Raw genomic sequence first — 19,064 nt, 5'->3', positions numbered from 1 at the left:
AATGGAGAGGTTTTCAGGATAAAAAAGAAAAGGAATGGAGCTAAGCGCAGGCAAAATCCTAGAGGAAAAGCTGGTTCAGTCTGCTTCCCACCAAACACTGGGAGATTAATTCACGTTTTAGCAGAACAATAACCTAAAAAACAACACTGGAGTTGCTTCAAATCAAATCAAATGTTATTGGTCAAATACACATGGTTAGCAGATGTTAATGCGAGTGTAGCGAAATGCTTGTGCTTCTAGTTCCAACAATGCAGTAATATCTAAGAAGTTCACAACAACTACCTTATACCCACAAGTGTAAAGGAATGTATAAGTATATGTACATTTAAATATATGGATGAGCGATGGTCGTGCCGCATATGCAAGAAGAGTAGATGGTATAGAATAGAGTATATACATATGAGATGAGTAATGTAGGGTAAGTAAACATGATATAAAGTGGCATTGATTAAAGTGACTAGTCCCATTTTTTATTATTAAGTGGCTAGAGATTTAAGTCAGTATGTTGGCAGCAGCCACTCAATGTTAGTGGTGGCTGTTTAACAGTCTGATGGCCTTGAGATAGAAGCTGTTTTTCAGTCTTTCTGTCCCCGCTTTGATGCACCTGTACTGACCTCGCCTTCTGGATGATAGTGGGGTGAACAGGCGGTGGCTTGGGTGGATGTTGTCCTTGATGATCTTTTTGGCCTTCCTGTGACATCGGGTGGTGTAGGTGTCCTGGAGGGCAGGTAGTTTGCTCCCGGTGATGCGTTGTGCAGACCTCACTACCCTCTGGACAGCCTTACGGTTGTGGGTGGAGCAGTTGCCGTACCAGGCGTGATTCACCCCAACAGGATGCTCTTGATTGTGCATCTGTAAAAGTTTGTGAGTGTTTCCGGTGATAAGCCGCATTTCTTCAGGCTCCTGAGGTTGAAGTGGCGCTGCTGCGCCTTCTTCATCACGCTGTCTGTGTGGGTGGACCATTTCAGTTTGTCCGTGATGTGTACGTCGAGGAACTTAAAACTTTCCACCTTCTCCACTACTGTTCCATCGATGTGGATGGGGGGTTGCTCCCTCTGCTGTTTCCTGAAGTCCACGATCATCTCCTTTGTTTTGTTGACATTGAGTGTGAGGTTATTTTCCTGACACCACACTCCGAGGGCCCTCACCTCCTCCCTGTAGGCCGTCTCGTCGTTGTTGGTAATCAAGCCTACCACTGTAGTGTCGTCTGCAAACTTGATGATTGAATTGGAGGCATGCATGGCCACGCAGTCGTGGGTGAACAGGGCTGAGAACGCACCCTTGTGGGGCCCCAATGTTGAGGATCAGCGGGGTGGAGATGTTTCCTACCCTCACCACCTGGGGGCAGCCCGTCAAAGTCCAGGACCAGGGCGGGGTCTCGAGCTTAATGACGAGTTTGAAGGGTACTATGGTGTTAAATGCTGAGCTTTAATCGATGAACAGTATTCTTACATAGATATTCCTCTCGTCCAGATGGGTTAGGGCAGTGGGCAGTGTGATAGCGATTGCATGGTCTGTGGACCTATTGGGGAGGTATGCAAATTGGAGTGGGTCTAGGGTGTCAGGTAGGGTGGAGTTGATATGATCCTTGACTAGTCTCTCAAAGCACTTCATGATGACGGAAGTGAGTGCTACTAATGGCGATAGTCATTTAGTTCTGTTACCTTAGCTTTCTTGGGAAAGGGAACAATGGTGGCCCTCTTGAAGCATGTGGGAACAGCAGACTGGGATAGGGATTGATTGAATATCTCAGTAAACACACCAGCCAGCTGGTCTGCGCATGATCTGAGGACGCCGTATGGGCAGGCAGCCTTGCGAGGGTTAACATGTTTAAATGTTTTACTCACGTTGGCCGCGGTGAGAGCCTGCAGGTTTTGGTAGCGGGCCGTGTCAGTGGCACTGTATTGTTCTCAAAGCAAATCAAATAAGTTATTTAATTTGTCTGGGAGCAAGACGACGGTGTCCGTGAAGGGGCTGGTTTTCCGTTGAATTGAGACTACTTTGTATCTATATTGATGCTTAACTTGTTTGATTCCCTTGCGGAGGGAATAGCTACACTGTAGTCGGTCATGTTTTCGGTCGCCTTGCCCTGATTAAAAGCAGTGGTTCGCACTTTCAGTTTTGCACGAATGCTGCCATCAATCCACAGTTTCTGGTTGGGGAAGGTTTTAGTCACCGTGGGTACAACATCACCAATGCACTTGCTAATAAACACGCACAGTGAATCAGCATATACATCAATGTTGTTGTCTGAGGCTATCCGGAACATATCCCAGTCCATGTGATCGAAGCAATCTTGAAGTGTGGAATCCGATTTGTCGGACCAGCGTTGAATAGACCTGAGCACGGGCGTTTACGGTTTTAGTTTCTGACTAAGAAGTCAGTGGCCGAGTTACAGTTTTGACTTAAATCTGTTTGAAAATCTATAGCAAGACCCGAAAATGGTTGTCTAGCAATGATCAACAGCCAATTTGACAGAGCTTGAAGAATTTTGAAAAGAATAGGAAAATGTTGCACAATCCAGGTGTGGAAAGCTCTTAAAGACTTACCCAGAAAGACTCACAGCTGTAATCGCTGCCAAAGGTGAATCTAACATGTATTGACTCATGGGGTTTATCTAATGAAGATGTATTAGTGTTTAATTTATAAAATAGAGGAGTTTGTGTAGACCGTTGACAAAAGAAATGACAATTCAATACATTTTTATCCCACTTTGTAGCACAACAAAATCTGGAAAAAGTAAATGTGTCAGTCGTGTGTATCGGTGGCAGGGAAGTCAGGCGTGTAAAACGAGTGTAATGGAGTCCTTTTAATATATGTCCACTAAACATGCTCCAAACACTAAATGTACATACATAATTAACATGGGTACGAGGACCCGTCGCGCACCTATACAACCACCTATACAACCACCTATACAAACATAAACAACACTGACATAAAACAATCTCTGACAAAGACATGAGGGGAAACCGAGGGTTAAATACACAACAGGTAATGAATGGGATTGAAACCAGGTGTGTAGGAAGACAAGACAAAACCAATGGAAAATTAAAAATCGATCAATGATGGCTAGAAGACCGGTGACGTCGACCGCCGAGCACCGCCCAAACAAGGAGAGGCAACGACTTCGGCAGAAGTCTTGACAGTACCCCCGGGTGCATCGACACCGGCCTCTGGGACGACCCGGAGGGCGAGGTGCAGGGTGATCCGGATGGAATTCTTTTAACATGGAAGGATCTAACACGTCCTCCACCGGAACCCAGCATCTCTCCTCTGGCCCGTACCCCTCCCAGTCCACGAGGTACTGAAGGCCCCTCGCCCGACGTCTCGAATCCAATATGGATCGAACAGAGTACGCCGGGACCCCCTTGATGTCTAAAGGAGGCGGAGGAACATCACGCACTTCAGCCTTCTGGAGCGGGCCAGCCACCAGCGGCCTGAGGAGAGACACATGGAACCAGGGGTTAATACGGTAATTAGTGGGCAGTTGTAACCTATAACATACCTTGTTCACTCTCCTCAGGACTATAAACGGCCCCACAAACCGAGGACCCAGCTTCCGCAGTTTGTAAGGTCGTAGGGAGACCGGGCAAAGGGAGGAGACAACAGGACTTAGAAAACCGATCCACAACAACCAGGATCGTGGTGTTACCCTGTGAAAGTGGAAGATCAGACCTCAAACTTTTGAACGGTAGTGCATATTTTATGGAAAAGAGATCTTGTATGTTTCTGGACAATGCACCATGCTGCCTTGTTGACAACATCACCAAACGGTGCAGATTACTGTTCCATTTGGGAAGAGTGCTCCTCCCTCACCGCTTTGCCCGTTCATGTTACAGGCCATAGACCGGTGCCCCACTGCTCAGCATAATCAACTCTGCCCACAGAGATACACAGCACGCCCATCTGCCCTACCATTGGACACCTGTGGATGGCTTAGGACACATTAGCACCATCTCATTTGCTCTGGACAGTGACAATTGTCTTGGGAGGTATAAGAATACTACTTAACTACTCCCATACTATAGCGAGTGTCTTAACTACTCCCATACTATAGCGAGTGTCTTAACTACTCCCATACTATAGCTAGTGTCTTAACTACTCCCATACTATAGCGAGTGTCTTAACTACTCCCATACTATAGCTAGTGTCTTAACTACTCCCATACTATAGCTAGTGTCTTAACTACTCCCATACTATAGCTAGTGTCTTAACTACTCCCATACTATAGCTAGTGTCTTAACTACTCCCATACTATAGCTAGTGTCTTAACTACTCCCATACTATAGCTAGTGTCTTAACTACTCCCATACTATAGCTAGTGTCTTAACTACTCCCATACTATAGCTAGTGTCTTAACTACTCCCATACTATAGCTAGTGTCTTAACTACTCCCATACTATAGATAGTGTCTTAACTACTCCCATACTATAGCTAGTGTCTTAACTACTCCCATACTATAGCTAGTGTCTTAACTACTCCCATACTATAGATAGTGTCTTAACTACTCCCATACTATAGCTAGTGTCTTAACTACTCCCATACTATAGCTAGTGTCTTAACTACTCCCATACTATAGATAGTGTCTTAACTACTCCCATACTATAGCGAGTGTCTTAACTACTCCCATACTATAGCGAGTGTCTTAACTACTCCCATACTATAGCTAGTGTCTTAACTACTCCCATACTATAGATAGTGTCTTAACTACTCCCATACTATAGCGAGTGTCTTAACTACTCCCATACTATAGCTAGTGTCTTAACTACTCCCATACTATAGCTAGTGTCTTAACTACTCCCATACTATAGATAGTGTCTTAACTACTCCCATACTATAGCGAGTGTCTTAACTACTCCCATACTATAGCGAGTGTCTTAACTACTCCCATACTATAGCTAGTGTCTTAACTACTCCCATACTATAGATAGTGTCTTAACTACTCCCATACTATAGCGAGTGTCTTAACTACTCCCATACTATAGCTTGTGTCTATCCCTCTGTAATTACATTACAAGGTTCACAAAGTGGTCAAAGGGCAGAGCGCCAAAGTTGGGAAATTTAGGAGCACAATTACAAATATTTGAGGTATTAAAGCTAGTACTTATTGTAATTGACAAGAATACATGGCTAGTGTTCCTGGGTGACAGTGAGAGATGTTATGCTACAATCTTCTGTCTGAGTAATGCCATATCATGGTAGTAGTATAAAATCCCTGATAATGAAGGAAATGTAGGCCAGTAGTCTACTGTAGTTAATAAACTCAGTTATGACTGAAAATATATTCAGTTTATTATTAAATATAGATTGTCAGTGAATCAATCATTAATCATATGATGAATCATATGTTGCTGCATACACACACACACACACACACACATTGTGATGCAAAACATACTTCTTATACTTCCCTCTCTCAAGACTTTGCTCAGTTCAAGCTGTTTCTCAAATGGTGGGTGGGAAAGAACCTCTGGTGAGTCACGGGATCACTGTGGTGAGTCACACAGTTAGTTTCCACTGGGATGTGCATGCATAGTTGGTCTCTGGTGGGATTGGAAAACACTGTTTTGTTCACCTTCAGTTGAGGGACACAGGAACATTTGAAGGCTTGAGGAAGATCTTGCACCAAAATGTAGCAACGTTGATAGACTGAGAAATAGAAAAACATGATTTAAAATATGTATTTATGTCCGGGGAAAAAAACGATGTATCTCTTATATAATCTTGATTTATCCAGGTCAATCTTATTGAAATACATATATTTTACTATTTTAGAAGTTTGTTTTTGAAAGTATTTAGCTGGGCAGATACAATAAACCAATCATTTTCCGTTTGCCACCAACGCCCAGTGATTCTAGCCAACTTCCCATCGCTATGGAACAAATTACAAACATGCTGTAGTTCTACACCGCCCTTTTCCGGTTGTCACTAGCTAGTAATCACAGCCACAAAGTCAATATGGGCTATATCATAAACATTCATGAAAACAAACATTTGCTTTTTGGTCTTAATTTAATGCTAGGGCTATGCATACGGTTAGCTAAGTTGTCAAGTTTAAGGTTAAGGTTTAAGATTTTAAGAAGATCAATTGTAGAAATAGGCGGGGTTTAGTCATAGTTATGACTTTGTGGTTGTGGTAACAAAGGATGAACCCGTCTTTTCGCCTCAGCTTTCAAGGTAGAGAGACTGGCACCGTGTACATCAAGCCATTCGGTGATATCACTGAGAGGTCACAGTTTTACAGCTCTCTGCAATTATATAGTGAACACAGCTGGTGGACATTCAACCAAGGTATGTATGTTTTGGTGCTTTTGTTGGCAGGGTTTGTGCATTTAGTAAATGTATAGCTAGCGCGAGCTAACACGAAGATGCTCACGTTCGGTCGTTTCCTCCTTTTTTACAACGTGGTGACGTACTAGCTATAGGTTAGCCATATAACTAGCTAACTAAAAAGTTACCATGTTCGTTCACAATATAGTAATTCATACCAAGACCGTGTCTGTCAGACTCCCATTCTACTGCTTCAATATTTGACAAGCAAACTGAGAAAAGTAGCTGGTTAACTAAAAGTGAGCATGCTAACTTTAGCTAGCTAAGTAACGTTAGCTAGCTAATGTCAACTGCACTCACTAAATGTCACATCGCTGAATCAATGACTTGTCAATAGCGTGATGCAAAGTGCAGGTTGATTTCTAGTCACCTAACGTTATATTCAAGTAATATTAACAATTTGTACCTAGGCACATTTCTGTTTTGGTCTTGTTTTCTCCTTTACTTTTCGTGAGTGTCACGCATTGAGCGATACTGCCTATAGTAATGCCAGAAATGTCGTGTGACGGCCCATCTGTCATCTTCTGCACCGGTCACGTACCTTATTGCAATAAAGCTTGGGTTCATTAAGCTTCACTTTGTTGATTACAATAGCTAACATTACAAATTTTCCCACGTTGTCTTACTGCAATATGTTGACAAAGAGAAGAAAGATGTTACAATGTATTTGATGGTCAGCTTTGTTGTCCAGGTGGTTTAAGTACAGAATTTGTAAATTCATACCATGTCGCAATGACGTCTACACAAGTGGTTATTGTATAGACATAGCAATTGGTTTACTATTATGTGAAAACAACTGCAAATTATTTTGGATGTGTTTAGGCTTACACCTTGATTTGCACAACAAAATATAGGTCAATGCATATCCACTATCCTCTCCAGTGGCGATTTTAGCATGTAAATCTTGGTGGGGCAAAAAATAAATAATCGGGGATGGGATGCATGCCACAACACTAAACATTACAGTAATTGCACTATACCATTGCTACACCTGGCTGTCAGCGGTGCCTTGTCTGGCAGCGAAGCACTTCATTCAGCCTCATTTACATGGCTGGCTGACTTAAACAAATGTGGATTCTTCTGACAATTGAGATGTACAAGCTAAGGCATAAGGGGAAGACAAGCGGATAAGAGGCAATCTGTAATTTTGATTAAGACATTAATGAGTGAGCTAGGATGGATGTAGTCAATATAACTATTTGTTCAGCACTTTTGAAATTTCCAGCAACCGAATTCAGACAATCAAATTGTATTTGTCACATGCGCCAAATGCAACAGTGAAACGCTTACTTACGAGCCCCTAACCAACAGTGCAGTTAAAAAAAGGATTAGAAATAAGGGAAGATAAAAGTAACAAGTAATTAAAGAGCAGCATTAAAAATAAATATATATGTATATGTGTGTATGTATATGCAAATCCTTTAATCATGGGCCGTTCTGAGTGTTCTCCATGTACACTAAGTCAGAACCGTAGGATAAAGGGGGCATATATGCAGACAATTAAAGCTCTTACAATATTCAATTACATTTCTCAAAAACAGGTTATAGGCTACATGTGCACCACCAAGTTAGAACAGTAGGCTAAGATATATGAGGGGGGAACGGACCAAATTATTAGGGTGAAGCACATGGCCTACTAACGGCTTACTACACAACATACTCTTGGTATTACTTTCTTAGCTACAGTATACATGTCTCGCTGGCATATTACATAATTTATGCAGCAGCATATAATATATTTTTGGACTTACCTTGTTGTGCTGTGCTCACTTGAACAGGAAGGTAGCACGGCTGTCCTTCGTGGGCAAATTTTGTCATCAAGGTCTGTCATTCTCTTGATTTATGGTTATTTTCAAGACAACTGGGAACAAAACAAAAAGGTTGAATCATGAGGTTGTAGCTCTAGAAAGATTCCCGATTTACAATTCCGAGTTGGATAAAAGTTTCAAAATGTATTTTCCCAGCCACAGCTTGTTTTTCCCGAGAATGACAAGGATTAAAGGATTTGCCAGTACATTGTTGCCTTGATTCATGACAATGACTACTAGCTAAGATTTTGAAAACTACTGTAGATCTAGTGTGGTTTGATGTCATTGTATCTGTGGCCAATGACCTTGAGCATTCTTAGATGGGCACTTCTAATGTAACTCTATGGCAGCACCCAAGGGGCTTGAATTTTCTAGCTCTGCCTTTAGACTTGGCTGTGATGTAGTGTCCCCATGAGTGACCAAACACTTAGCCAATAACGGTGCTACGTATTTTCTGCTGGCTTGCCCTACGACCACAGAAAGCACTGAGCTAGGCTGCATTTTAGAGAAAGCACTGAGCTGCCTTACTCAAGAAAACAAAAAAAAGAGGCCGTGCGGCTTTCTTAACTCGATTATATATTTTTTTACATTGATTGCAAACTGATATGTGACATAGTTTTTTGCTAAAATGACGTGTCACCACTGATCCTCTCATTGCACGTAGCCTAAACATGTCATTGCACATAGCCTAAACATGTTCCTTGATATGTTTCAGGCAGCTAGAAACCACATTAATTTGAAGTAGCGGTAATCACGTTTAGAGCCACAATGCAATGAACTTACTTTGGTAACCTTCAGCTTGAAAGAACTGTTTATCACCTCATTACCTAGGAAACCAAACATCATGATAACTCCAGTGGTTGGAAGCTAGACTTTTCATTCCTCAGTTTGTTTATTGTTGTACTGCCAGGCTCTGATATAGCTTTGGTCAGATGATTCATAGCCTAGATATGCATGTAAAAGACAGCCAGTAGGCCTATTCTCAAACTGAGTGCTGGACTGCTCGTCATTCAGGTTGAATTTGGGCGTAAAATGCTGGAAGAAGATTCAGGATGGAAATGTAATTCACTTCGATAATGCTGATGCAGTTTGGCGCAAGCTCCATAGTCAGAGAATTTGGTTAAGACCAGACTTTCTGTATTTAACAACACTTTTACCTTCCTACAATGACCAGTTGGCTCAAATAGAAACAGCCCCGATGATAGCCTCCTTGTCCTTTTTATTATGATTTGGGGAGGATACTAGAGGTGGCGAGGGCCCCTCCAATCAGGAGGTGTGTTTTGGCTGTTGAGGTAAGCTATGTAGAGGGAGGGAGTTATACATGGATCAGAGAGGTGGGGGGGCTTAGTCCTAGCTAGGAAGGAGGAGTAATCTTTTATTTGCCTTTTGAGTTCTGCTCGAGTCACTAAACTCCATGAGCTGGTTGAATTCATCCACGAGGCCAATTTTTGTCTTTCTAATGTTACAGGGCAAAAAAAATAAATGAGTCTTTGTCAAATGTGCAGAGAATAATCACATTTCTAACTAACTTGTTTCTGTTGTCAGGTGGTCTCATAGTAAACTCAAGGATGTCTGGAGATCTGTCCCTTGACATTAACATCAAGGAGCCGCGATGGGACCAGAGCACATTCATGGGCCGCGCCCAGCACTTCTTTTTCGTCACCGACCCCAGGAACATCCTCAAGTCCTCTAAGACACTGGAGGACGCACGGGTCACTGTGGAGAACTACAGGTACGGAGGGGGGAGGACACCTAGGGAAGGAGGAGGAGGAGGAGGGTGGTTGATCCCAGGAACATCCTAAAGTCCTCTGAGATGCTGGAGAACACACCGGCCTCTGTAGAGATCTACAGGTGTTGAAAGGGGGTAGAGTGAGAGATTAATGGGATAAGAGGAATGTAGGGGTGGTAGTGGAGTTGACATTGGGTTATGTTAGAGGGGTGGTTTACTTTGGCCTAAAATGTGAATGGTAATTTGGAAGTTACCCTGGCCCCTGGGTAGGAATCAATTTTCATTGATGCATTTATGAATGAGCATGGACTCTATCAACATTGTCTCTAGTCTAAACTGAGGAGTTCAAGGAGCTAGCTAGCAGTTACCGTAACCTGATATCTCTCTTGTCCCCCCCCCCCCCCCCCCCCACTGCTGTAATAAGAGAAACTAACAAACATCTTTAGACACAGGCCACTAATTAGGCTTGTAGGTTGGAACATCTGTCATACCGGTTTGTCTCTTACATCAGTGGTGAACTGAAAACACCTAAATAAATGTCTAAGATTGTCTTTGTTATAAAGAACTGCAGAAATATTTGGGGGATTTGTGTGTATTGTTAGGTATTCCTGCACTGTTGGCGCTAGAAATATAAGCATTTTGCTGCACCTGTGCTAACATCTGCAAAACATGTCCGATATACAATTTGATTTGTTAAAACATTGAAAGTAGGTGAAGCTTTAGCCTATATTTATTTTAGCCTGTGTTTCTGTGAATCAAACATTGCAATAAGTTGCCCCGATGCTAAGAATTGATGTTTGATTCATTGTTTAGAGGATGTGCTTGTGTCCAGGTTAGGAGTGGTGAGGCCAGGTCTGACAGAAGATGAGCTGTGGAGAGCCAAGTACATCTATGACTCTGCCTTCCACCCTGACACCGGAGAGAAGATGGTGGTGGTGGGACGCATGTCTGCCCAGGTCCCCATGAACATGACCATCACCGGCTGTATGCTCACATTCTACAGGTACCACTGGGGTGGATTACTTTTCAATTCAATACATGTTAAATGCAATTTGTGTGTGGCATAAAACACCTACATTAAAAACACACAGGGCTGCGTACTGGAAGAGGAAGATCTGATGAGGTGAATGTTGCAGATCGAAATGTAGAGGCACATGTCAGATGCGGCAACTAACCGCACAGCAGGGATATTTCAACATTCTTCACGAGGACTAAATCTCCACCCACGCTGTGAATGCTGTGGCTGGTGCGTGCTGTTGCTGGCTGGCTTAACACATACACCATATGGGCCGCTCGTGCTCTTCTCTCTTGCTTATTAGTAAGTTATGCCAGGACAAAAAGTGCACAGAATTGTGTAGAATAAATGTAGCATGTTAGAACTTCTCACCTAAGCATAAACAACCTATGCAGTTGACTTTCCCAATCGGTGTAGTCTCTTCTCTTTCAACTGAAGACTGGGTTCGATGGCAGTGTTCTGTGTATTCGGGAAGCAGGTAGCATAGTGGCTAAGAGCGTTGGACCAGTAATCGAAAGGTAGCATCTCAAAGCCAACTAATGAATAATCTGCTGGGCCCTTGAGCAAGGCACTTAACTCTAATTGCTCTGGATAAGAGCGTCTGCTAAAATGTAAAACTTAAACAAATGTTTTATCTTGTGGGCATCGAAAAGGAAGATTCCTAAGCCGTTTAATGAGGGTCAGGACACCGCTATTGGCCTTGCAGCGTGTGGATGCCTTGGATTGTTTTCATGTTCTCTCTGCATACCTTCCACTGTGCCTTTTCCATTGCTGCTCAGAGGGCAAGACCAGAGTAGCACACTGCAGCTATTGTTGTGTGTCTGAAGAGTAAAGGGCATACAATCATAGTCACACTGGGCTCCAGAGTGGCGCAGCGGTCTGAGGCACTGCATCTCAGTGCTAGAGGCTTCACTACAGACCCTGGTTTGAATTCAGGCTTTATCACAACCGCCCATGACTGGGAGTCCCATAGGGCAATTGGCCCAGCGTTGTCCATGTTAGGGTTTGGCCTGGGGTAGGCCGTCATTCTAAATAAGAATTTGTTCTTAACTGACTTGCATAGTTAAATTAAATAAAAACACAAGTCATGTAAACTGTGCACAAACGTGGAAAGTGACATTTGTACCTTTTTACAAGTCATGATTTGCCTTTGTTTGAATGAATAATTCAAGCATTCTGCCTCTGAATTAAATATCTGAAATTATTAATGCTTGTTCACACTTTCTTGGTCTCCCTTTCTATCCTTTCCCCACCCTTCTCTCCCTCGTTTTCATCATCTCTCCTCCAGGACGACTCCAGCGGTGGTGTTCTGGCAGTGGGTGAACCAGTCCTTCAACGCTGTGGTCAACTACACCAACCGCAGTGGAGACGCTGCCCTCACCACCAAGTAGGGACTGGGAACACTAATGCCACAGCCACATACTAAACCAGCCCTGCTGTACCTGTACTAGGGTGCATCTCATAGCCTTAGCTAGCTTCCTCTCCTCATTTGCTTTCCTTCATCAGTACTGATCTGAAAGGACATGGATAGGTGGGAGCAAATCCCCATAACACTTCCCCTATGTTGCTTTCACCTGTCTTCTCTTTTCCTATCGGTGCAGACAAAGGAAAAGAGGCAAGCAGAGTAGACCATTGCGATGCACCCCTAGCTCTGTATGGAGGCCTGCAGAGGCTAGCCAGTGGAACCCCAGTCCACTACACTCCTCCCCTTACAGCGGTATTACACCCCACTGTTTAGTCCAGCATGCTCCTCCATTCCAACTGAACGGTTGTAGCTTTACCCCTTCCTCCATGTCTGCAGCTGGTAGAGGAAGCAAGGCATTTGTGTATATCTTTCTGGTCTGGGACCATATGTTTCAGAGTAAGAGTGCTGATCTAGGATCATGTCACCCATGCATTGAGATCTAAAAGGGAGAACTGATTGTAGATTAGCACTCCTACTCTGAGGCTTTTGATACATACAGCTCCTGGTGGAGAGGCTGTACAAACCAGGGATGTATCTCAACAGTTTAAAGGGGCGTCCTCTTACATCTGTACCAAATTGAAAACGCATGACCGGTGAAAGGTTTACACTGTTGCTATCAGATGTCACCTGTCCAGTTCCTTCAAATCAGTGCAGATAAAGGGAAGGATACAAGGAAAGGATTCCACTTTAGACTATTGCGATGCACCCACTAGGACACACGAGGAATAGGAGCCAGCAATGCTGGTGCTCCTCAGTTCATATGCAGATTGAAACTACCATGGAACGAGCATGTAGACTGGGGGGCCATTTCAATCATTATTGGTGCATCTTGTCTTTGCCTGGCTTGTCATGTTTCGGTGTTCAATGAATGTGGCTTTTGACTTGACCGCCTTAACTACATTCCGTATGTGTTGTGAGACCTCTGTATTTAGGATCATTCTGTCTGTGTATCAGAGACTCTGGTAAATGGAACAGGAACCGTATTGAGGCTCAGTAAATTGAGAGGTGTAAATGTCTTTGTGATGTTCTCTCAGTCAGCTGACTGTAGCGTACGTCAGTGCGACCACCGGAGCCGTAGTCACAGCCCTGGGACTCAAGTCTCTAGCCAAGGTACTGTCTCTGGATCATCTTAGTTCTAGTGGATTTGCGCATTTGCTTAGCATTTTTTTGAGCGCTGTGAAAACTCTACATTGAAACAAACTCCCTCCCCAGCGCCTTCCAGCCGTCATGAGCCGGTTCGTCCCCTTCTTTGCTGTAGCTGCTGCCAACTGTATCAACATCCCCTTCATGAGGCAGAGGTGAGCTAGAATTTAGACCAGGGAGACAAAGGTTTTCCTCTGTCTTTTTGGTCAGCTCTGTGAGGGGTTAGGACTGGGTTGTTGTCAAACACTTTGTTTCAAATGTATTTGTAAAAAAATAAATAATAATAAAGTTATACAAATGGATTAACATGACTATGACAGGTTTGGTTGAATTCCATCCTCTCCTTATGTCCCTCTCCTTAGGGAGCTGAAGTACGGCATCCCAGTAACCGATGAAAATGGAAACCGGTTAGGGGAGTCAGTCACCGCTGCCAAGTCGGGCATCATTCAGGTGGTGGTGTCCAGGATTGGCATGGCTGTGCCAGCTATGGGTAAGCACTGTGTTTCACACATGATGGATTGAACATTGTTTAGTTTTTTTTATCTGGTGGGACACAATATTTCACAACGCAAAACAGTTTGGGAACCACTGGGTAAGGAGTTAACATGTAGTTTCAATCCAGATCAATTGGTCATGTGTAATTTGGTCTGAAACTCACTGTCCTCACACCAGTACTTCTGGGAAAGATGATTTAGCAAAGCCCCCTTAACTGTAGATGACTATCAGAATCAGCAACGTGTTGTGAAATAACAGAAATCTTGCTCTTGAAAATAGTCATTGTTTTCTGTCTACAGCTATCCCCCCTGTGATCATGAACGCCCTGGAGAAGAAAGCCTTTATGAAGGTAATGTTACAACAGCCATGGGCATGCTGGTTCTACAGTCAGTAGGGAGAGTGTGGCATGTAGCCACTGTTGCACTAGGTCTACCCTCTATTTGGAGGTCCAATCTGGATGGTTAGCCATGTTAAACATGCAATGCAATTTTTGTTGGAAATCTGTGCCATGTCTGTCTGATATCCAGTAAAACTCTAGCCTGGTCCCAGATCTGTTTGTGCTGTTTTGCCAATGACCATATGAATAAGCAAGATGGCACAAACAGATCTGGACCACGCCTGTAAATCTCTACAATACTGTCAGTGTAATGTCTGTATACTGTTTTGTTTTTTTGTTTTTATGAAAAACTGCTTCTGAGTCTCTGACTTTCTCTCTCTCTCTCACTGTGTTCTCTCCTCAGCGGTTCCCAGTCCTAAATGCTCCAGTACAGGTGGGACTGGTGGGTCTGTGGTAAGTATCTATCTATAGTTAATGTTACTGTAAACTGTTTGTTTGGTACACGTTTCATCCATGTTATAAGTCCTCTTGCAATGTCATGCACTGTAAGCAAACTAACCATAACATTTTAAATGGACTGGAGCTCTGAATACTGAACGTCGCCATTGCAAACCAAGTGTATTGCACGGTTTACTTAAACTCTGGTTTGACAAAACCTCCCTTCTCTATTTCAGCCTGGTGTTTGCTACTCCTCTGTGCTGTGCCCTGTTCCCACAGAAGAGGTACGTTATGGCCATCTGGTACATACCTTAGATATAGACCGTGGACCTGCTTTTCCTACACAACTGTCTAATCAATCATTTTCTCCCTTTCACTCTCATCCCCTCTTTCTCTCTCTAACTCTCCCTCCCTATATAGTTCTATGACTGTGAGCAGCCTGGAGCCAGATCTGCAGGAGAGGATACGACAGAACAGTCCCCACACTACTACCGTCTTCTTCAACAAAGGCCTTTAGGACCACACACACACACCTCAGACCAGCCCCCTCTGCTGGCTGGACCCTGCTAGTACAGCTCAGCGGGCAAAGATAATATTATATTTATGCTTATTTTTGTATTTACCTTTGTTTACTATGATGTTTGTTATAGGCTTTAGGATTTGATTATGGTGAGGGGTGTGTCTGAATGATTGAATAAGGGGGAGCCTACCCGTCAGGTTTTTGTCATCATTGTAGATGAAGGAAAGGAGATGAGGAAGCAACTTCAGAGTAATGAGATGCACCTAAGGTGAGAGTAGCGTGACAGACAAACAGACTATGGTTTAATTTGGGTTTAGTCTGGTGTATTTGTCCTTCCTGGGGTTGTGGCTGTTTAGTTACTGACTGCTGTGAATGTCACACACAGAATGACAAAATCTACTTCCATCACCACCTACTACATACATGTCACCTTTTGTATTTGACCCCAGAGTTTTTTTTTCTTCTTTTCTCTCCCCAAAGTGTGTTTTGTTATTTATTGCCCTTGTGTTTGCCCTTTTGAGCTGTGTGCACTGAAACCCATTCATGACTTAAAATGAGAAAATAGTCTAATGTAATCTGCTAGATATCCACTCCCTCAAATTGCCTTAACTGTAGTCTAGTACAGGTAGTGAAGGATAACAGTTGGTTTATGAGCACATTAGACTGACCTGTTATTGAATTGCTTTTTGGGTCTACCAGGGTTTTGTTTTCTGTTGCAAAATGTTTTGCTCCAGTGAGTGTGCCCCAATGAACAGGATGAGCACAGTTTCTATCTCCCTTGGAAGTGTACTTGCACACACGCTGTCCCACCTCAACCGCTCTCAGCCTAGTGCACTAGGAACCCTGTGTGTTTGTGTTATCAAGAAAACCAATGATGCTGCATGAGCACTCCTAAATTAGATTTCAGTAAGCACATCCCCAATAGCACAGATGACAATGATAAGGCAGAATAAAGGTTTCTATAGGACAGGATCAAAGGCTTAATGTTTCAGCCTCATATCAAGGCCTCTCTTGATTTGGAAACACTATGGATGAATTTGGATCGTGTCTGTGCAGTTTCAACGGAACTCATTAATTATTGTTGGTGAAATTTGTGCCGTGTGTCAGTATTGTCATGGAAGGGGAATGTATTGTCTAAATGTTAAAGGAATTGAGTCTGTTTTGTCCTAACCACCCTGCCACAGGCCTCCTGTCAGTTTGTGACGCTTATTGTCTCTTTAGTCATTCGTCTGTTACAGAGAAGAAGAGTTAACTTGCAGTGGTGACCTAGACTTCTGCAATAAGAGGCAAGGGAGTAAATATGAATCCCAGTCTGTTAGCTTTAGATGAATTGTGTTGTGGTGATGTGTACCAAATATCCTTTTATTGTCATAAAACAAAGTTGTGAGAACCAGGGGTCTTAAACTACAGGCCCGCTGACCAAATGTGTCTCCCAAGCTGATTTAATGTGGCCCGTGGTTGTCTTTAGTAAATGCAGCCCATGGTCATGAAGAGATACAGTGAGATTCTGGCATTTTCCACTTACCCAGATTCTGATTAACTCGTGGATACCAGGTGTATGTCTCTACAGGCAGTGTGAAGGAAGTTAGATATTTCTGCGGGCCAAGGCTAACTAGTGTTAGCACAATGATTGGTAGTCTACCTGTACGCTAGCATAAGCTTAATTCCTAGAATCTGTCAGTGTCCCTTTAACCGTGTGTAAAAGGAAATCATTGATTAGATTGTAGGACAGTTGGAAGAAATGCTTGGATCTTTAGTTCCTGTGTGGAAAATCTGGGCTTAGTTAGAGCATTCCTGATCAAACCTGGGCTATAATACAGTATATTAATGTTGAATATCCAGCTAGATGTCAAGTGTAGTAGTCTAGACAATTTCATAGTACCGTATCAACTGAGTAACTTTGTGGTGGAAATATAGTATGTACAACGGGTATATTTTTGCGGGATTAAGATGCCGTAACAGAGGATATAATTTAACAAATAAATGGTGGCGACGTATTAGATTTAAAACTTCAGGGTGCACTGTTCCATTTCTCCACCAGGTGGCTACATTTATTCAGCTAGAAGTTAAACAACTATTACACATTTTCAGTGTGTTTGTGTGAGAGTTTGAATATAGTTGTCAAAACCACCCATCAATGTTGTCCCGGCTGACTTTAATATGGCTTCGCCATGTAGCTTGGTCCCAGATCTGTTTGTGCAGTCTTGCCAGGCTATAGGTCACCTTTTCGTCAGTCAGTATTGCATGTCTACCAAACCACTCTAGTTGGTAGTTCCCTCTGAATGAAATCAGTGGATATTTATGCAATGAAGACATGAATCTCCTCCTCAGACTTGGTTGTTTTTGTAAAAATGCTTTTTTTTGTAATGTATCCGCATAGCCTGGTCCCAGTTCTGTTTATGCGGTCTTGTTTAGGGTGACTGGCCATAGGATTTGGATAACACACAGATATGGAACCAGGCTAGGCTCCTCATACATTTTTATAGCAAATGTATGTCTAGACGATCAGATGCACTGCAGCACAGTGTTATGGCCATACAGTAAACACTACTACATTATGCCATGGCTTTCAACTGTAAATACCAGGGTTGGAGTCAGTTCCTTCTCAATCGACTGAATTGAAATGGACTTAACCCCAATTCCAGTAGATACTGGTTCATCTGTACCGTACCTACGCACACATAGTAAATGGTTATTCCACTAGTCACAATATTTATGTGTCAATTGAATAAAATACCATATTTCATGAGCAAGTTGGCACCATTGTAAACTCATTCACTTGCTATAAAAGGAGGTACCCTCTTCATTGTATGTTTGGGCCTTGGGGGGGGGGGGGGGTGCGCGCATCTTGGAGTCTGGCCTGGAATTGGGTGCTGTGTAATAACCAATGTAAAGGGTGGGGGTACCACCTTTCTTTAAAAAAAAAAAAAAATGTATTGGAAATGTTTGTACTGTTTCTATAATGTGCATGATATAAACCAAGTCACAATTTATTATGAGCTTAGAGTAAGTTATCCAGCAGTAGCTAGCTTTATTTTATCATCGCCATTTAGCTTTTCCCCATTTAGTTGTTTTCTGATCCTTTTGGTGGGGAGGGCAAGGAAATGTGACTAGAACAAATGAACCTATAGCCCAGCCTTTATGTGCTGACAGAAACATGCAAGGCTTGGAATTGAAGTAGAAAGGGCAGTGGTCTTTAGCGTTTGTCATCGGCTTCAGCTTTATATGACGATCCTCTATCAAGATATTTTCATGCAATAACTTTCATATGAAATATCTCTAGGTTAGCTTAGGCATGTCATTGTGTTTATATATTAAATATCTCTAGGTTAGCTTAGGCATGTCATGGAATTTGGTCTTGGCAGCACATTAAAGGCACAACACTGAAGACAATCTATGATGTCGCTACACTCCATGAATGTTTTCATGTTAATGTGTGTCCATGTCCAGTACCCATGTAGTTGTCAGTATTGGTGCTCACTACTTGTTTTTCCCCTCCATTTTGAGTTGGAATATGTTCTGTCACACCTGGACTATGTAAGACATTTACTAAGCTATAGAATAAAGTGATTGAAATGTGAGTTTTCTTTCTCAGGCCACAGACCTACTGTACTGTTCAGGAACAAAATCAAGACAAAGTGAACGTTCCACACCATTGTGCCCTGCTGAATGTACCCATTTGAGGGTGTGTCACTCATGCCGCATTGCTCAATGTTTACAAATACAATAAGTAGCGGATTGCGGTGCACAGCTACATAGCTGCAGTTGTGACTATGTAATG

At 42.8% G+C, this 19,064-nt stretch overlaps 1 protein-coding gene across 1 annotated transcript; it reads left to right on the top strand.

Moving 5' to 3' along the window:
- Positions 1–5,967: 5,967 nt before the first annotated feature.
- On the top strand, positions 5,968–18,864 carry LOC109879058 (sideroflexin-1). Its single transcript, XM_020471249.2, has 11 exons — positions 5,968–6,294; positions 9,687–9,873; positions 10,703–10,873; positions 12,174–12,272; positions 13,385–13,460; positions 13,563–13,648; positions 13,856–13,983; positions 14,288–14,337; positions 14,729–14,778; positions 15,000–15,047; positions 15,184–18,864. Exons 1-11 carry the CDS (start codon positions 6,150–6,152, stop codon positions 15,278–15,280), a joined length of 1,137 nt encoding a protein of 378 aa, XP_020326838.1. The 5' UTR covers positions 5,968–6,149; the 3' UTR covers positions 15,281–18,864.
- The last annotated feature ends 200 nt before the right edge of the window (positions 18,865–19,064 follow it).

Source organism: Oncorhynchus kisutch, linkage group LG4 (assembly GCF_002021735.2).
Source record: "Oncorhynchus kisutch isolate 150728-3 linkage group LG4, Okis_V2, whole genome shotgun sequence".
Taxonomy (NCBI): Eukaryota; Metazoa; Chordata; class Actinopteri; order Salmoniformes; family Salmonidae; genus Oncorhynchus; species Oncorhynchus kisutch.
The sequence above is the reverse complement of the archived record's forward strand: the minus strand, read 5'-3'. Positions and strand labels throughout refer to the sequence as shown.